This window comes from Antennarius striatus, chromosome 12 (assembly GCF_040054535.1).
Source record: "Antennarius striatus isolate MH-2024 chromosome 12, ASM4005453v1, whole genome shotgun sequence".
NCBI lineage: Eukaryota > Metazoa > Chordata > Actinopteri > Lophiiformes > Antennariidae > Antennarius > Antennarius striatus.
The window spans coordinates 4,177,682-4,194,543 of record NC_090787.1 but is presented as its reverse complement, the minus strand read 5'-3'; the positions used below and the strand labels follow the sequence as shown (position 1 = coordinate 4,194,543).

Below are 16,862 nucleotides of genomic sequence, written 5' to 3'. Positions count from 1 at the left end.
GCTGCACCTGTTTGTTTTCTGGGTGAAAGACATTGAAAATTACATATTTACACGCTTTGATCAAATAATTAAAATAAAAATAAAGACAAAAACTTTCTATACCGTATTGAAATTAAGTCAATTAACCTTAGAGAGGCTTCCCAAACAGGAAGTTATTTCCTGTATGTGTCACGTGGGTTTTACAATCGCCCCTCCCCTTGGAGGGGATGTCAATTATTAAACGTCCGAACTTTAACGAATAAATATTGGATTAAATTTTGACATTAAAATGTCCCCTGAACATCCAGGTATATTTTAAAAATTTTAAACGAAAACGTTTTTAAAAATAAACATCTCGCGAGATTTCGTAGACGGACCTTTGGCTAGCCGGCTAGTATCGCGATATCATTCCGGAAGTAGTTCTTTAAGTTGTCAAACTGGACTCCGCGTCTCCTTCAGGCACAAACACGTCAAATAGTGATTTAAATATCACCTTACACCATTCACGGCTTCACTCCCGGGTCACGGTGTAAATGAAGGCTGTCATTCTCGCTGCCGGGTACGGAACCCGGCTCCAGAGGGATGTGGTGGCCGACGGCAGCGGGAAGTTCTCTCACCTGGTCGGGACAGCCAAGCCGCTGCTGCCGGTGGGTCGGTGTGCTCTGATATCCCACTGGGTCCGGGCCCTGAACGCATCTGGCTGCGTGGACCGCATTTATGTGGTGGTAAGTGGGACTTCCACAAGTCCTGGTGGTGAAAGTACGAAGTGATGTGTGTTGAAACATAACACAGGTTCCACCATAAATCACAAATCTTCAGTCTCCTGTGGCTCATCTGTCCTCCCTCTGCAGACTAACGCTCTTTACTTTGCTGCCTTTGAGGAGTGGGCATCACATTTCACAAACGTCCTGGTCCTCAGTGATCAGACGGAAAGCAATGAGGTAAAGAAAATCACTGTTTCCACTAGAATGTTGTTCTGTTTCATTCCATTTTGTGGTTCTTTACTGCAAACAAGCCATCTCTGAAAACTTCCTTGAACTCATCAGTAATGGATCAGATCTTTCTCACCCCATCAGGGGCGCCTCGGTGCTGTGGCCTGCCTGCATCTCACAGTAAAACACTTCCACATAGATGATCATGTCCTGGTGATCGGAGGGTAAGTTGTCAGCAAGTTAAATATCATGTTGATGGTGTTTGTGAATGAATTACTGTATTTGCATTAGACGCTGTGTGTCTGTGGGAAATAGTAAAAAAAAAAAAAAAAGGAAATAGGTAAGTGTTGAAAAAGGTAAATCTGTTGTTTAGAAGGTTTAAATGGGTATTTAAGACCAAATGCATCTGCAGTTAGAAGAGTAAAACTCTCAAAGCGGTGCTCTTCATACTGGTATGTATTATAGAGGAATAATACATCACACTGTGTCCGTAGTTGCTAATTCTTCAGAAAATTAGCAACTCTCATTTTAGAAGGAAGAATGTCCCTGACAGCATACACCCCAACTCTCTTTCTAATTGATCTGACACAGCGACACCCTGTTCAAGGAGGATTTTAGCCTCAGTCGAGTAAAAGAGAGGTTTTCTGACCTCCAAGCAAAAAGTGACGACAGCTGCCTGGTGCTGTCGTACCAGTGCAAAGATGACGGTGAGCCCAGCTTCATTCAAGCAAGAAAGGTGTGGCGTGTCAATCGTGCATCTGCCTCATGTTCACAGATTCTTCTGTATTGTCTGAACAGAAACCCGTAAATACGGGATCCTGGAGGTGGACGGTGATCTCCGCGTCCTGCGCATGAAGGAGAAACCTCTTCCATCTGAGACGACGTCGAGAAGAGCCGTAAGTTCACCGCAAACAAATTAACACCAGTCAGTAATAAACACCTGAATACAGAAATCACTGAATGAAATAAATCCATCCAGAAACAATCAAATTAATGGAAAAACATGAAGCAGCTCCTGTTTCTTTCCCCCTAAGCCGGTAATCACAGAAGTCGACTGGAGGATTGTCCTCATCCGTCGGTTACCATGACAACTAGTTCCACCAGTACTGCTATCCCTCAAAACATTCTGTCGGTCCCAATTAATCAGTTGAACTCTATTTAGTGCCTTTAAACAATGATGCATTCACTTGTTGTGCACGCCTCAGTGCATGTGAGTGGCGATGCATTCACTGACTGTTGTGTAACAGATTGAATAAACCGTCCACTCTCAATCTTGCACCATGTGAACAGTGGTGCATTCAAGGCCTGTCGTAAATTTGACACGCAGTACATCTTTGTACTGTTTGAATGTAGTGAAGTGAGCTTAAACTGTGACAACAGCTCAGTAACAAGGTCTTTGTCTTCCAGTGTCCGTGTTTCTACTTGTTGTCAAAGATGAGTCTTCCTCTGCTGGACGCTTTTATTGATGAGAAGAAGGTAAATGTAAAAATTAAACATCAAGAATAGAGGGGAAAAATAAAGTTTTTCTATTTCACCATTTCCCGCGGTTTATTTCCAGGAGGCTCCGATCGAAGACAAAGACGCTCCAGGAAACTTCGTATCCTGGCTCATTCAAAGGTAAATCATTCCTGTTGTATCTAACAAATGATTGTGTTGTCATGCAGGTAAAACAAACTTTTTACAAAAAAAATCTTTCCTCAGTTTGAATTCTCGCTTTGTTTTTCTTCCAGGAAGCCAGTTTACGTTCATACCATTTCCGGACGTTTCGATGTTGGACACTTGGCCTCTTATATCGAATGCGACCTTTACGTCAGAGAACACCTTCAAGATGCGGAGTCTTACATGGTTTAAACGGAATGGAGAAGGACCAGAACAGTTTTTATTGTGGCTTGTAAAAACAAAAACTCAATTTCAACTGTAAATTTTAACTGTATCCAATTTTAGAAATAATTTCTTTATATTAAATGACTTTCTTGAACCAACGACGCTCCTACCCAGTCAGGAGTCTGGCACATTTGTCCGAGGCTTTTTCACATCTGTCCTCCATCTTTGCGATGCGGGAGCCGAACTGCATGGCTCTCTTGGGCAGGACAGCTGATTGGCCGAGGCCCAACCGCTTGGCCATCAGTCTGAGGAGGAGTTTCTCGCCGACGCCTCGAGGGAGGGTAAGATCCGTCTTCTCCCACACAGGTAGAGAGTTCAAGTAGCTCACCACGTCCTCGTCCAGGTAGGGAAATCTGCAGGGGTTCAAATTGAGACTCCAGTTTTCACGGTTTAAACTTCACGGTCCGACGTTTTCCATGCTCTCAAAATAATTCCAACAGTTCCTTAAAGTAGAGAAGTCGCGTTTCTCTAGCGGTAGTAGATTTTGAATGGATTTTGAATCAATTTTTCAGACCAGGGTGATTAAAACACTCAGAAGATTCATCTGTGATGACATTTATGGCGACGTTTCTTCTGACCAACCATGTAATGTTATTTCTAGCTAATTTTGCGCAGTCTGCTGGCTGGGAAAGAATGGTTAGCGTATAAAGCATGTACTATAAAGTATGTACTTTGCTCAAAATAAGATTCAACTTCAGCAAAACATTATTTGGCATGTACAGTGGATATTTTGCAAATGAAGCACACCCTGGCAGTGTCAGGAGTGTGATGTGGGCCTGTGCCTGCAGCTAGACAGAAACCGCTTTAGAAAGTTTAATAAATGCTAAAAACGCCTTGACATAAAAGGACAAAACAGTCCGTTAAAAAACACCTAAAAGCCAAGAGCCACAATTTTTTTTTTAAAATATGTGACAGTTATTTGTTCAAATTGAACATGTCAAATGTTTTGGATATGTGCGGTAAGACATTTTTCTTCACTAAAAAGTAAAATCCAATTTTCTCTTTCACCTATTTTCACACATTACATGCATACAGTAATGTTGAGCGAATGCCAGGTATTGAAAGCTGAACTCATCCTGGTAAAAGGAACAAAAGCACAAACCCCCACAACCCGACTCTGGATAATACAGACGAAGATGAATGAATGATATATTGATATATTTATATCGGGTTAACAGCCAACCACAGCTCAGATGTGGATGAAAGCAGGTAATTCTCAGAAACAACTTTCTCCTCCGTTGATGTGATGAACACCTGAGCCATGTGATCAACACGTACCGGGCCTCTTTGCCATGATCCCCGATCACTCTGTCATCTCTGCCCAAGTTCCTGGAAGAGATGCGGTCAAGCTCCATGGCCAGTTCCCGGATCAGCCCCTCGTGTCCAGACGTCTTAAACCGGATTCGGTGTCTGGAGTAACCTGCTAGCTGCTCGTCGGCGCCAATTCCCGTCAGAATGACCTGCAGGCATCAAGTAGCACCGCAGAGGAGAGGATCAGCGTGGAGCACGACCAGACATTTGTTAACATTAAAATGCCTGAGACTTATGTTTTTGATTTAGCTCTGATTTTTCTCCATCACATGACCTGCAAGCACGTATAGAGGTCTGGTTTCCTCATGTCCCTACCTTTGCCGATGATGAGAAGGGCCTCAGGTCTCCGCCCTCTGTGATGACGCCCACCCCTCGTGCTGCGAACCACACGGCGCATCCAATGCTGTCGTCTAGCACCGTATCCAGCGGCTGCACCAAATGAGAAATACGCTCCTCGCGCATCGTCTGCAGCTCCTCCTGCGTCACATTGATTTCAACAAAATTCCACCTTCGTTCAGGATTCAGCTCCAGCAGCTCCTTCAGGCCAGCTTTTCCAGTAATCCTGTCAGGAACGTCAAACGGGCCGTATGTCTGGGAACTGCCTGAGTGATTTTTGATATCTGTGGGCTTATTTTTGTGCTTTTTCGGTTTCCTTTCAGTCTCTGTCTGCTTCTTTGGCTCCTGTAGTTTGAATGCTACATTGAGCAGATCTATCGGTTGACTAGCAGGGATGTGACAGTCCGCTAAAGCAGCCAGGACCATTGAATCAATACCTCCTGAAAAAAGAATAGCAACACTAGCCGGATCATTAGAGGAAGGGGGATCATCTTGTTCCTTGAAAGGCAGAGCCTGAACCCGTCGCCTCACCGCCTCACTGAGAACATCGATGAGCCGGCTCACCTCATTGGTTCTCTGTCTGCTTGCGAGCAACTCCTCCAGATCTTTCACACACAGATGTGAATTTGAATGATTTTCTTCCTCACTTAATGAGTTTGGGATGGATGTATTAAGAGGGCACACGGGTGAGGCGAGGGTGAGGCCGGACTGGTTCATCACAGCCGTGCAACCATTTGGAGCGATGTTACTGCAGCTCGAAAAGAGATCGTTTCCTCGATGAGCCCAAGGATAAATCTCAAATGTGGCGGAGCCGGCTTCTGCAAACGCCTGCAGGTCGATCCTGTACACACCAACCGCTGGAACTTCCTGCCACGCAGACTGGTCGGGTCCAGAACTGTGGCCTGCCACAGAAGTCAGGGTCAAGGCGTTGATCTCCACATCAAACTTCCACAACAAACTCCGCCTACCAAAGAAGTCTCTTCCAAACCAGAGGTAATCGCCATCCTTTTGGTAGTAAACAAACCCCCATGGGCCTTGTATAGTGGACAGAACGGACAGAATCTCCGAAGGGCTGCGGGAGGATGACAACCGCTGAGAAAAAACAGCAGTGTCATTTTCCTCTGGCTTCACTGGGAGACCTCCGAAAATCTCCCCATTAAACTCCAGGATATTTCCAGCATCATCTTGAACTGGCTGAGGAGTGAGAAGACCTCTCATGTGAAGAATGTGGGCAGAGAACAAGCACTGAAAGCCAGAATCTCTAACTGTGACATTCTGGCTGATGTTGGGCCCTCTTCTCTTCAAATGTTCATGAAGTGTTTTGTCGTGCTCCACGTGAGACGCTGACAGCGTCAACAGACAAAAGATGCCGCACATCGTTGTTTTGAAGGTTAACCTTACATATCCTGCAGTGCCCGCTTCATGTCATCCAGTTCCTCTGGAAACAGAGAACATCAGCTGCTACGTTCAACACATGACTTTATTTGTACTGATGAGTTATTTATTCAAACTAAAACCACATGGCAAAGCATGTCATGTGGAATATAAAAACAATAAAACTGAATAAATTAACACACCAATAACAAGAAAACCTGATGAGATCAATAACTTACTTTTGCATGAACTAAGTGTCTGACTTCTGTCTGCCAAGAAGAATATGTTGCTGTTCCTCTGCTGGATGTAAACTTTCTGAGTGAAACATACATATAATTATAATTCCATTTAAATAATCGTTTTATATTTTTTATCGCTGCTTTAACTTGACTCACTCTACTTTTCTTCAGATTGGAGAGCTCGTCCAACACAACCTTCTGCTCCTTTATCTGAAAGTTAGCAAAAATGGATGATTAAATTGGGTTAATAAATATAAATTAATCAGAAATCATTTTAAAGGACCAAACAGATAATTAGACAGCAAAAATAAAGATATTAGCATATATCGTAAAAGTCTACAGACTTGCGCCCAACAGTTATCGTTCCTCATGTAGGTAATATTTATAGCTAACTCTAATACATTAGAGCAACACGAAGCAAACGTCACCTTTTTGTTAAGTTCCTCCTTAAGAGTAGATTGTCCTTCCGAATTTTCGCTTGAAGACATTTTTATCCAGTTAAACGTTAAGAAATATAATTCAGAGTTTCTATCTGTGTGTGTGTGTGAAGCTAACTCTTTTGGATGTAAACATGTCCGGTGGTATTCAAAGTACTTCCGGGTGTGGAGGAGGTCGGATTGGCTTGGACTCTACTGCCCCCTGAAGGTCAATAGCGGAACTACAGAAGGACCGTTTTTTACCATTTCTTTTGGATTTAACGAATTCTGCACTGCAGTTACACAAGGAGAAACCAATAAGTAAGTTAAAATACAGGTATTATGGTTTTCATCAAATGTAGAATTGAAACATGAGTAAAAGTCACATTTGTCTTCCTGGCTTATGAATGAAGTGTATTTGACAGTAGTGAAAGTATTCACATGCTTTCCTTGAGTAAAGGTAGTAATACTGTAACCATTATTTTTTTATAGTTTTTTTTGTTGATTTTATGACATAAGACTGCTTTCTTAACACCTGATCTATGCAAAGTCATACATATTTTCCACTGAAGTGAAAACAAATGAGGATCTTGTTCTTGTGACATTTCAACCACAACTTGATCATATTTACTATGCGCCAAATTTCCTCTCTATAAATCTGGCTGGTTCCAGTCACTTTTATTTGGTCATATGAATTGGTTGCTGTTTCCACAAAGGTGGAAAAAAATATATAATGACAATGACAGAAATAAATACACTACCCATCATGTGATGGGGTTGAGCAGTAACAACAACAAAAAAAAGGAATCATCCCAAATTTGGGTTTCGATCTTGGTTCTCTAATTTAATTATTGTTTCGGTCATATGAAATACAACCAGGACCCTGTGCGGAGTTTACATATCCCCCCAGGCTTCACTTCACAACCCTATAAATTGAGTATAAATTGGCATTAATGGGAGTATAGATTGAATGTGTGCATTTTGGTGCAAATCCAGTTTTGTTTTTTAGTCAAAAAGGCCCTAGAAAATGAAAAATCTTTGCCCTGCCCTTTTATCCAGATGGACATCAACATATAAGGGGGTCAATTCTTGATCAAAGTCCATCATCAAACCAATTCTGATCCAGCAAACCTTATATAACCGTCCTGGTAAACAAAAGAGACCCCTTTTTTTTTAATTCTAAGGTCTGTAGTCCACAAACAGGTACACAGACACTGATATAAAGCGGTTGATGCAAATATTGATGCTGCGATGGTCAGCCAAGTATTTTAAAATGCAAACAAATACACCTGTCTGATGGCTCATGCTGATTTGCTACACACTGATTTGCTACACTGTGTATTGACCTGAAATGGTGGTGTCATGTTTTCAGCTTAAATTTTCTGGAAATGTGGGATTGGGGAATGAGCAGATGCTGATCTGTGGTGTTTGTCTGGTGGAGCTACACGTGCAGCGGTGGATATCCATCCACAGAAGCAAAAAGACCACACACTGTGTTCCAGAAATGGGTAGAATTAAGATTTAATGCTGTTCGTAGGTCACAGGGATGGTTAAAGGATTCTGGGGGGGGGCTCACTTGTTTTATTTCAGCCAACCTTGAAGAATAAGTTTTAACTCCAACACCTTTGAGCTAAAAAAAAAACCCCAGAAGCCTTTTGTGAAAAAAGGGATGAATAATCTGATTCAGTCTCACATTCACCATCCTTCAGCTGAGATTTCACACGCTCCTTCTAGCTCTATCCCTTCTTCAGCTGCGGCCTGCTGACGTCACACGCGTCACGACCACAGAACAAGAGTCATTCGTGTATTTTCGTCCTTGAACGTACAAATTTAGCCGACGTAAACACCGCTTGTTGTTCCTCCAAAGGGATCCCGACAAGTGCAGACATACCTGCAGGTTACATGGCCGCAAAATGACACAGCATCTGTCTGACCGCCGCCGATGTGCAGCATCTTGACACAGCGTCCCACTAATAGTGTGACTGGTAATCTGTTTGTACTGCCTCAGTGTATGCAGAGTTTCAAACGGCTCAGGGCTCACTGTGATCCCTGAATAGATCACAAAAGGACAGAAGTGTCTATTGTCACACTTCGGCTCATAATATGTGCTTATGCTCCTGGTTAGCTTCACTTTAGCTCCCTCAGCTGATGACATGGTACTGAGGAGGCCTTCGGGTTTCTAAGGGAAGAAAAGAGAGCTTTCTGGATTGTTTTCATCTTATTGGTCTAAAAATAACCAGATTTAAGAAACAGCATGGGGTTTTTTTGTGTGGATAAAATAAGGTCTTAAAATTATAAAGGTAAAGACTCCAAAATCTAGTTTAATATCTTGATTCTTACGGAGTATTAGAGGAGAAGATCGGTACCACTGTCAAATCTGTTTGTTCAATCCAAAAGTAAAGCTAGATTGAATTTAAAAAGAGTTTATAAATATGAAAAACAATAATTTAGAGGTTCCAAATTACATCTAAATTTGCTTTAATTACATTTTAGTCAAACATCCCACAGACTGGATCCACATGCAAATGTTTTGTAGATAAAATCTTTTAATTGTTTGAATTTTGCCACAAGAAAAAAGACGCACATTTCCCACGTACAATTGTGAACATTTAATTATGCTTTAAACAATAAAGGATTAAGTTCTCAGTATAATAAATGTTTCCTGACTGCAGTGAAACTCTCAACCAACGGATTCCTTAGCCAATTCTTTCTTTTTGGGGGGGGCTCTGCAGATGTTTTGTTGTCCTGCTTTAGCTTTAACTGAATGATAAAACAATACGCAGGGCAGTGACCCATGCAGTTGTGTTATATTGTTCACCATAAAGCCCACATTGAGGGCACTGCCCAGCTGATAAGTGTTTTATGGTCGGCTATACATGCAGGTACAGTTAAAAGAAGCATTCTAGCTATGTTATCACTGAACCGGTGTTTACCATTTTTATGGCTGTGCGGCCTCAGCCTGTAATTACGCCTCTGATTCTCTACTGTTGACATAGCTGAACAAATGCAAGTCATCCAAATGTGCAATTCGTACATAATTTGTCCTTCCTGGCTGCCAGAGTTATTCCAACAGGCCGTTTGGTAAACAGCTGAGCCTCGTCTGGCCTGTGTGTTGTCAAAATGTTTTAAATGCTTGACTAGTATTTGTGTTGAGTTCCATCCAACCTGCAGGCAAGTTCAGTTAATCTTTGACTTGGAAAGCGGTCTCTTCAGTTGTTTGCTCATTGTTACTGCTTTAAGTTCTTCTCACACTCAGATTGTAAACACAAATTAAGATTGGCATGCAATTAAATGGTCATAATACGATTTGATATGGACTGTGGAACCGTGGATGGAAAGAATTTTTTTTATAGTCAACCTTTGCTGATGCAACAGCCTTCACACAACGTGGGACATAATGTGAAACTGTTTTATCTCTGTTATATCAGTTAATTCAAAAAAAGTCAGACGTCAATCTGATAAAACACAAACAGAACCAGTAATAATATTTACTCAGTTTAATTAATATTTATTAGTTTTCTGCATAATAAATCATTTGATATAATCTTATATATTGCAGGGATTGCATTCTAACACTATACACACACACCAACTGTGGCTGTTTTATTTATGATTCTTTATTATCGGAACCAAAATTTAATTATAGGAGAAAGCGGCGCGCGCTCACACACACGAGCTCGCGCCACAAGGGTGCGTCACCGCGCAGGTAAACAGGTAGAAGTCGGGGAGCAATCGCGGCTTCCGGGTTTCCCTTTGTTTGGAGGAGCGCGTGCGGTGGGAGGGCCGCACTTGTTGTGACAAGATGTAAATAAGGCGCGTGACGTCACCACGCAGCTATATCCGAGGGGGACGTAAAAACAGAGCAGCAGTCCAGGGCTTCCCGTCCAGCGGTGCCGAACCCTCAACCGGGTTTCACCTTTTTTTCTGCCACTAACCGGTTGGTTTCAGAAGAATATTTCTTTCCAACTTCAGCTACAGTGTTAGCTAAGTTTGGAAGGAGAAAAACGGAGAACCGTCGTGCGTTTTGTTTTTGTGTCGCCGTTTGATGCTGTTTAGCTAGTGACCTGGTTTAACCCGAATTACAAAAGAGGAGAGGAAGAAACGCATCTTTAGTTTGTTTTTTAGACATTTTAAAGATGGATAATTCTGGAAATAAGAAGTCATGCTGTGGTAGGTTTTTTTTTTTTAATCAAAAATCTTTGCACAAAATGAGATTCCAAATTTTTGGAGGAGATAAATAAGGTTGTTACAATTTAAATTCTCCTCCACAGAATGCATCAAAGATTTCTTCACTTCTGCTAAGTTCCTGATTTACATGGGACATGCTCTATCAACATGGGTATGTGTTTTACTAATGCTCCATCATTCTACATGTTTACCAGGATTACAGCTCAAGTTGTGGGGGGTTTTCTGTGTCAAATTCAATATAATGCAAACAATAATGTGTTATTGTTGCCCTGTGTGTCGCTATAACAATCATTACAATGCTAGATGACATGTTTTGCTGGCTTAGCTCGCCACACGCCTTTAACAAATAGCCAAAGGATGGGTTGAATTGAAGAGGTGGTGTTTTTCTCAGCCTAGAGGTGTCTTATTATTAATGCAGCACCAAAGCCACATTTCCTATTGGTCTAAACATGGATGTATAGCAGCTTTAAATAATCCTAATCTGAATCCACAGGGCGACCGAATGTGGAACTTTGCCGTGGCTGTTTTCCTGGTGGAGCTCTATGGAAACAGCCTGTTGCTTACGGCCGTTTATGGACTGGTGGTAGCCGGCTCTGTGCTGTTACTGGGGGCCATTATTGGTGACTGGGTGGACAGGAATCCTAGACTCAAAGGTAAAGAGCAGCCCAGGTTTAGGACAATTTTCTGTGTCCAAACTGTAGATTTTCTCCTCTAAAAGTGTGCATTCTTCCCTCCCTCTTGACAGTTAAACTCTTGTTGAATGTGTAGCTGAAGGAATTTGACACTAATGAACCAGCTATCCAGACAGAAATCTGTTGTCTCTGGTCAGAAACCTGCCCCTAATGTTCTTCGTGGTGTTTCCACAGTGGCCCAGACTTCACTGCTCGTCCAAAACAGTTGTGTGATCGCGTGTGGGATCCTCCTGATGGTTGTTTTCCAGTTCCATGAACAGCTTGTGAAGCTTTACAATGGATGGGTTCTGGTAAGATCCGTCTTTAAACGCTCAAAGCTTCTGGTGAGAATTTGACTGACAACATGTTTCTAGAAAAACTCTTTAACCTCTGGATTTGATTTTGCTTACTTGAACTGATATGGATTCCGTTTAGTGTGATATATGGCCATGAACATCTTTATAGAAGACCTTTGATTGTTCTACTAACTTAAATGATCATTAGATACGTTTTTGAGTCAGTTTCCAAACGTGTCACTCCTGCAGCACCAGAGTTAATTAAATCTGTAATAATATTTCCATCTCCAGTGGTCTCTGGATCACTGGAGATGGAGGTTGAGATGAAGACCTCCTTCTCACACACGGTAGACCAGAAGCAGCTCAGCGGCTCGAAACACAAAAGCCTTTCTGTCAGGGGGGGGGGATGTTTCTTCTGCATTTGGTTCTCCAGAGTCGGGGGGATCATTTCTGACATGTGAGAGTGTTTAGCGGGTCTGGTGGTGCTGGAGGGGATGCAGGGGTGGAGCGAGGTCGGCGACACAGGAGAGCGAGTGTCCGGTTGCAGGCAGTGCAGTTAGCAGGTTCTTCAAGGTCGGTCACATGACGTGAAGGGAGAAATGTGGTCCAGCCTGTTCGCACCAGCTGCTGCGTTTCTAACAAGCAGCGCAGCATCATGAACAAACGATCTGAGACACGCCGCTTTGCTGCTGTTAGAGGTCACATCGGCCGGCATGTTGTACCTTTCAGGCAGAAGTTTTTCACAGAATTTACAGATTTATTATTTTGTCACATTTATTTGATTTTGCTTTGTTTGCACAGCTGCTCAAACGACACGTGATGTTACAAGTCAGACCTTGCCTTCGGTTCATTTGCTATTTTGTAATCCGCGTTGAGTCAAATCAGCAATGTTTGGTTATTTTTTTAGTTTGATTTTTGATGTCAGCCTCAGAAGGAGGACTGAAGTGAAACAAATGATCTAAATATAATGTAGTGAACAGTATTACAAATACATATCTCAGTGTATGTGGGTCATATATGTCTAGATTTTTCCAGAAATGTGCTCCATAGTAAAGACTTTCTTTCCCTTATGAAAAATAATTATGCACCACATGGGATTGTTGGATATTCTCATTAATTAATCTTTCGGTTTTGCAATTAATTCAATATTAATTATGTATTAATATTCAAACCTACTGTCCAGAATGAGAATGATCTCACTGGACTGGTTATGTCAGATTTGGGTCTTTTAAAGTCTGCTGACACATCAGTTACAACAATTACAGGAAGTGATGTCAGTTATTAATAAGTCGAGGTGTCCGTCCGATCAGTCAGTAAATCTTGCCCCCTCCTTCCTGTATTGATCAAATGTTTTCGTCTTTCTCAGACCGGCTGCTACATCCTGGTGATCACCATCGCCAACATAGCCAACCTAGCCAGCACAGCCATGTCCATCACCATCCAGAGGGACTGGGTGGTGGTGGTGGCGGGTCAGGACAGCAACACGCTGGCAGGTCGGTGTTTCTGGTTATCATCGCAATGTTTCACTTGACCCGTTATCAGCGGAGCAGACTTTGACCCTGAATGTTGACTCACTCTTACCTGTCCCTGATTGTTGGAAAATATTGCTCTCTAGGCAGAAAAGACTCTTAAACTTGGCAATCTTTCTTTCTTGCTCTTCTTGAACTCGTTTTTTTGCAAAGCCAGCAATTATGTGACGACAAAATGAAAATGTGAGGTTCAGGAATTTGATTTTGACTTAAACCACATCTAATTTTCTGTCAATCAGACATGAACGCCACTGTTCGCATCATCGACCAGCTGACCAACATCCTAGCTCCCATGCTGGTGGGTCAGATCATGGCCTTCGGCTCCCATTTCATCGGCTGTGGCTTCATCTCTGGTTGGAACTTGTGCTCCATGTGTCTTGAATACCTCCTGCTCTGGAAGGTCTACCAGAAAACGCCGGCGTTGGCCACAAAAGCCGGCCAGAAGGAGCAGCAGCAGGAGCTGAAACAGCTCACTGCGCCAAGAGGTAGCGTTTCCATAGTGTTGCTTAATCGGCGTTAATCCAACTCTCACTCGTTGTGTTGCTTTGAAGCGTTCTGGCCTTCATGATCGTTCCTTTTCACAGACTTGGAGAACAACCCAAGTCCAGAGGAATCCTCTCAGCCGCTGATGAATGAAACTTCGGTCGTGACCAAGTCCGACCCCCCCAAGAAGCCCAGCTGCTGCTACCAGATGGCGGAACCTCTGCGCACCTTCAGGGCCGGCTGGGTGGCCTACTACAACCAGAACATCTTCCTGGCCGGCATGTCCCTGGCGTTCCTCTACATGACGGTGTTGGGCTTCGACTGCATCACCACGGGCTACGCCTACACACAGGGCCTGGACGGGTCGGTGCTCAGCCTGCTGATGGGGGCCTCGGCTGTGGCCGGTATCTGCGGCACCGTGGCCTTCACCTGGGTTCGCAAGAAGTGCGGCCTGATCCGCACAGGGTTCATCTCCGGCACGGCCCAGCTGGCCTGCCTCATGCTGTGCGTCACCTCGGTCTTCGTTACCGGGAGCCCCTTCAACCTCAGTGTGTCGCCCTTCAAGGACCTCTTCCCCCACATGATTCCCAAGGAGGCCGATGCCAGCCTCCCTGGCGCTTACGCCAGCAGGAACGCCACCGCCTCCCCAACCGAACACGTGGTCACCCCACCGTCCTACATGTCTGTCAGCCTGCTGTTCGCTGGCGTTATCGCTGCTAGAATCGGTGAGTCCAAGATACCGCATTTGATGTCGTCATTCAAGTTACATCAAGTTGACCTATTTGAAAGGAAATCACGCTTTGCTGGTGTGTTTCCTGTCTTCTTGAGATTACCAAAGCATGTTTCCTAATCATGACGTCCTAAAGGGGACTCAGGCAGTTACAGCAGGGTCCACAGGTTGCATGTTTTTCAGGAGTCACTGAAAAAATTAGCCGTCAGCTGATGTCAGAGCAATATTTGCAACCTTTGCTTCCAATAACATTGCGTGATTAATGTCAGTTCAGCGCCATTCTCTTCTGCAGGGCTTTTATTGCGACTGTAAAGATGTGACTTTTGCTCCGCCCCACAGGCCTGTGGTCCTTTGACCTGACCGTCACGCAGCTTATCCAGGAAAATGTGATTGAGTCGGAGCGAGGCGTGATCAACGGTGTCCAGAACTCCATGAACTACCTCTTAGACCTGCTGCACTTCATCATGGTGATCCTGGCCCCCAACCCGGAGGCCTTCGGCCTGCTGGTCATCATCTCCGTCTCCTTCGTGGCCATGGGCCACACCATGTACTTCGTGTTTGCCTTCAAGAACCTGGGAGCCCGTCTCTTCCGCTGCTGCTCGCCGGAGCAGAAGGCGGAGAAGACGGAGACGGCAGACGGCCCTTCGCCTCCCACTGCCGTTTAACCGCCTTTCAGAGACTGTCGTTGGTACATACTTATCACGCCATACTATCACCGCTGCATCCTACTCATCTAACGACTTTGCCTGTAGCTGGCAGAATGCTTTCGCTAATACCCGCACACACCGGCAAAAGGTAACTAAACATGCTTTGCGTTACTCATTAGTAGTGAGAAGTAAGTAGAAAGCTAGCTAATAGAGAGTGTAAAGGAGAAATCCTGCAGGGAAGCAGGCGCTCAGGTTCGGATGGAGTGTGGGGGAGGGGGGGCAGCTGTCGGATGAAGGGCCTCCCTCCTCCTCCTTGGTGCTGTAGATGTGTCCGTCCGCATCAACCTTGGGTCTAGCTTCTCAAATCGCAGTTACGCAACAAACATCAGGTCTGCAGGAAAAAGATGTGGTTTTTGTTGGAACTGCGTCATCAGTGTTGCGTCGCATGCTTGTGTTTGTTTGTGCCATACAAGAAAAGACTCTTCCTATGCAGCCAGTCGCTCTCAGTTACCAAAGTCTAAGTCCATATGTGGCATAAAAGGAAGTGAGGGAAACCAGTTATCAGTATGAACCAGTTCAAATAAGTATTGGTATGCGAATGCTGTCATTCACCACACTTTCAGTAAGCCTGGATACGTTTAACCCGCTCTGATTGTACTTTAATTCAGTTTTCTTAGTAGTTTACACGAAGGGCGTTGGTTCTGTCCCACCTTCTTGTTTTCTTGATTAATTTTTCAATCCATGTCACACGGGCACTTTAAATGATTACGGTCTGTCATTACACCGAACGCCTGATCATAAATGTGATCGATACTTTTGCACAAGGTGTAAATCCTGACACCCCCTCACTCTGAAAGTTTCTCAAAAATCCACTGGATTTGCCCGTTTTTCACGTGTGCACTCAAATTTAAATAATTCTCTACTAACATAAAGATAAATCCAGTAAATTAGCTGAGGAATGTCGCTAACCTTGCAAAAACTACACCCAAAGTTGGCTAACATGAGCCACTATAAGCTATGGGTCCAAGCAAAACCCTGCCGAGTAAGCAATTTTTAAGAAGAATAACTTATTTTCATACTTTTAACTTTTAGCTCCACCTCCATCCCCCCTGAAACCGCTACAGCTAGCTCCGTTTTGCCTTGTCTTACTGTAAATTAGCCTTGACGGCTGTTTAGCGCACACGTGGCTGAGTCGAGACAGGATGTAGCCACGCCCGCATAATCCGACCAGTTGGAAGCAGATTATATTTATGTTGGAAACACACGTAGCCGAACCAGATGTGGGAGAACAGAAGGCCACTTCTTCTTCGTCTTGGCCTGTCAGGATGTCTACAGGTGCGTTTTCGTGTTCGTCTGGTTGTGTGACCACAAAACCGAGTCTGGACCTGAGAACAATGGCGATGCCGTCTGCCGACTCAGGATTTTCACTTATGCCCATATTTTAAATGTAAATAACTGAATTTGTCAGTCAGATTTAAATCTGTTGAAAAAAACATGTTTTGTGTCGACTGTTGCCATGCTGTTTTTTAAAAAAAAATTTTTTTACAACTAGTGTTAACATGATGTCAAATAGGTTTCATAAAGATTGTTGAAGTTCCAGAATTTCATTTTACATCAATCTTTTTAACTTTAATCTGTCTGTATTCCTGTACAAACATTTTAGTGTTTTATATATACATATATATATTAGATGATTAGAGGACAGAATCACAAAGGAATCATTTGTTTTTGTAATAATTCTACTGCACTGACTGTGAGGATGTTTTTACTGCTTGTGATGCATGAGGTCTCCTAAATAAAGAGAAACTCCACCTCCTCCTGTTCGTCCGGTCTTATGGTTTTGGGTC

General features: G+C 43.5%; 4 protein-coding genes across 4 annotated transcripts; 2 read left to right on the top strand and 2 right to left on the bottom strand.

Annotated features, from left to right (window-relative positions):
- The first annotated feature begins 379 nt into the window (after positions 1-379).
- zgc:136439 (uncharacterized protein LOC678627 homolog) lies at positions 380-2,780 on the top strand. Its single transcript, XM_068329194.1, has 8 exons — positions 380-704; positions 831-920; positions 1,056-1,135; positions 1,503-1,618; positions 1,710-1,807; positions 2,319-2,387; positions 2,470-2,528; positions 2,642-2,780. Exons 1-8 carry the CDS (start codon positions 513-515, stop codon positions 2,760-2,762), a joined length of 825 nt encoding a protein of 274 aa, XP_068185295.1. The 5' UTR covers positions 380-512; the 3' UTR covers positions 2,763-2,780.
- asnsd1 (asparagine synthetase domain containing 1) lies at positions 2,769-5,819 on the bottom strand. Its single transcript, XM_068329193.1, has 3 exons — positions 4,422-5,819; positions 4,074-4,255; positions 2,769-3,148 (listed from the first exon to the last, which is right to left on the bottom strand). The coding sequence occupies exons 1-3, from the start codon at positions 5,817-5,819 to the stop codon at positions 2,902-2,904; spliced, it is 1,827 nt and encodes a 608-aa protein (XP_068185294.1). The 3' UTR covers positions 2,769-2,901.
- On the bottom strand, positions 5,747-6,619 carry asdurf (ASNSD1 upstream open reading frame). Its single transcript, XM_068329195.1, has 4 exons — positions 6,484-6,619; positions 6,212-6,265; positions 6,056-6,131; positions 5,747-5,880 (listed from the first exon to the last, which is right to left on the bottom strand). The coding sequence occupies exons 1-4, from the start codon at positions 6,541-6,543 to the stop codon at positions 5,840-5,842; spliced, it is 231 nt and encodes a 76-aa protein (XP_068185296.1). The 5' UTR covers positions 6,544-6,619; the 3' UTR covers positions 5,747-5,839.
- Positions 6,620-10,342: 3,723 nt separating this feature from the next.
- Positions 10,343-16,831, top strand: slc40a1 (solute carrier family 40 member 1). Its single transcript, XM_068328719.1, has 8 exons — positions 10,343-10,641; positions 10,743-10,810; positions 11,153-11,312; positions 11,526-11,641; positions 12,993-13,119; positions 13,395-13,640; positions 13,740-14,363; positions 14,708-16,831. Exons 1-8 carry the CDS (start codon positions 10,608-10,610, stop codon positions 15,031-15,033), a joined length of 1,701 nt encoding a protein of 566 aa, XP_068184820.1. The 5' UTR covers positions 10,343-10,607; the 3' UTR covers positions 15,034-16,831.
- Positions 16,832-16,862: the final 31 nt, after the last annotated feature.

Bases quoted from the DNA above. Each gene is read 5' to 3' on its own strand.
- zgc:136439 (XM_068329194.1), top strand. From the start codon at position 513: ATGAAGGCTGTCATTCTCGCTGCCGGGTACGGAACCCGGCTCCAGAGG. The intron at 705-830 runs GTAAGTGGGACT...CTCCCTCTGCAG, and splicing joins TGGACCGCATTTATGTGGTG to ACTAACGCTCTTTACTTTGC. The intron at 921-1,055 runs GTAAAGAAAATC...TCACCCCATCAG, and splicing joins ATCAGACGGAAAGCAATGAG to GGGCGCCTCGGTGCTGTGGC.
- asnsd1 (XM_068329193.1), bottom strand. From the start codon at position 5,819: ATGTGCGGCATCTTTTGTCTGTTGACGCTGTCAGCGTCTCACGTGGAG. The intron at 4,256-4,421 runs GTAGGGACATGA...TGATGCCTGCAG, and splicing joins CCTTCTCATCATCGGCAAAG to GTCATTCTGACGGGAATTGG. The intron at 3,149-4,073 runs GTACGTGTTGAT...GAACCCCTGCAG, and splicing joins GATCATGGCAAAGAGGCCCG to ATTTCCCTACCTGGACGAGG.
- asdurf (XM_068329195.1), bottom strand. From the start codon at position 6,543: ATGTCTTCAAGCGAAAATTCGGAAGGACAATCTACTCTTAAGGAGGAA. The intron at 6,132-6,211 runs GTGAGTCAAGTT...TGTTTCACTCAG, and splicing joins CCAATCTGAAGAAAAGTAGA to AAAGTTTACATCCAGCAGAG. The intron at 5,881-6,055 runs GTAAGTTATTGA...CTCTGTTTCCAG, and splicing joins GACACTTAGTTCATGCAAAA to AGGAACTGGATGACATGAAG.
- slc40a1 (XM_068328719.1), top strand. From the start codon at position 10,608: ATGGATAATTCTGGAAATAAGAAGTCATGCTGTG. The intron at 11,313-11,525 runs GTAAAGAGCAGC...GTGTTTCCACAG, and splicing joins CAGGAATCCTAGACTCAAAG to TGGCCCAGACTTCACTGCTC. The intron at 14,364-14,707 runs GTGAGTCCAAGA...TCCGCCCCACAG, and splicing joins CGTTATCGCTGCTAGAATCG to GCCTGTGGTCCTTTGACCTG.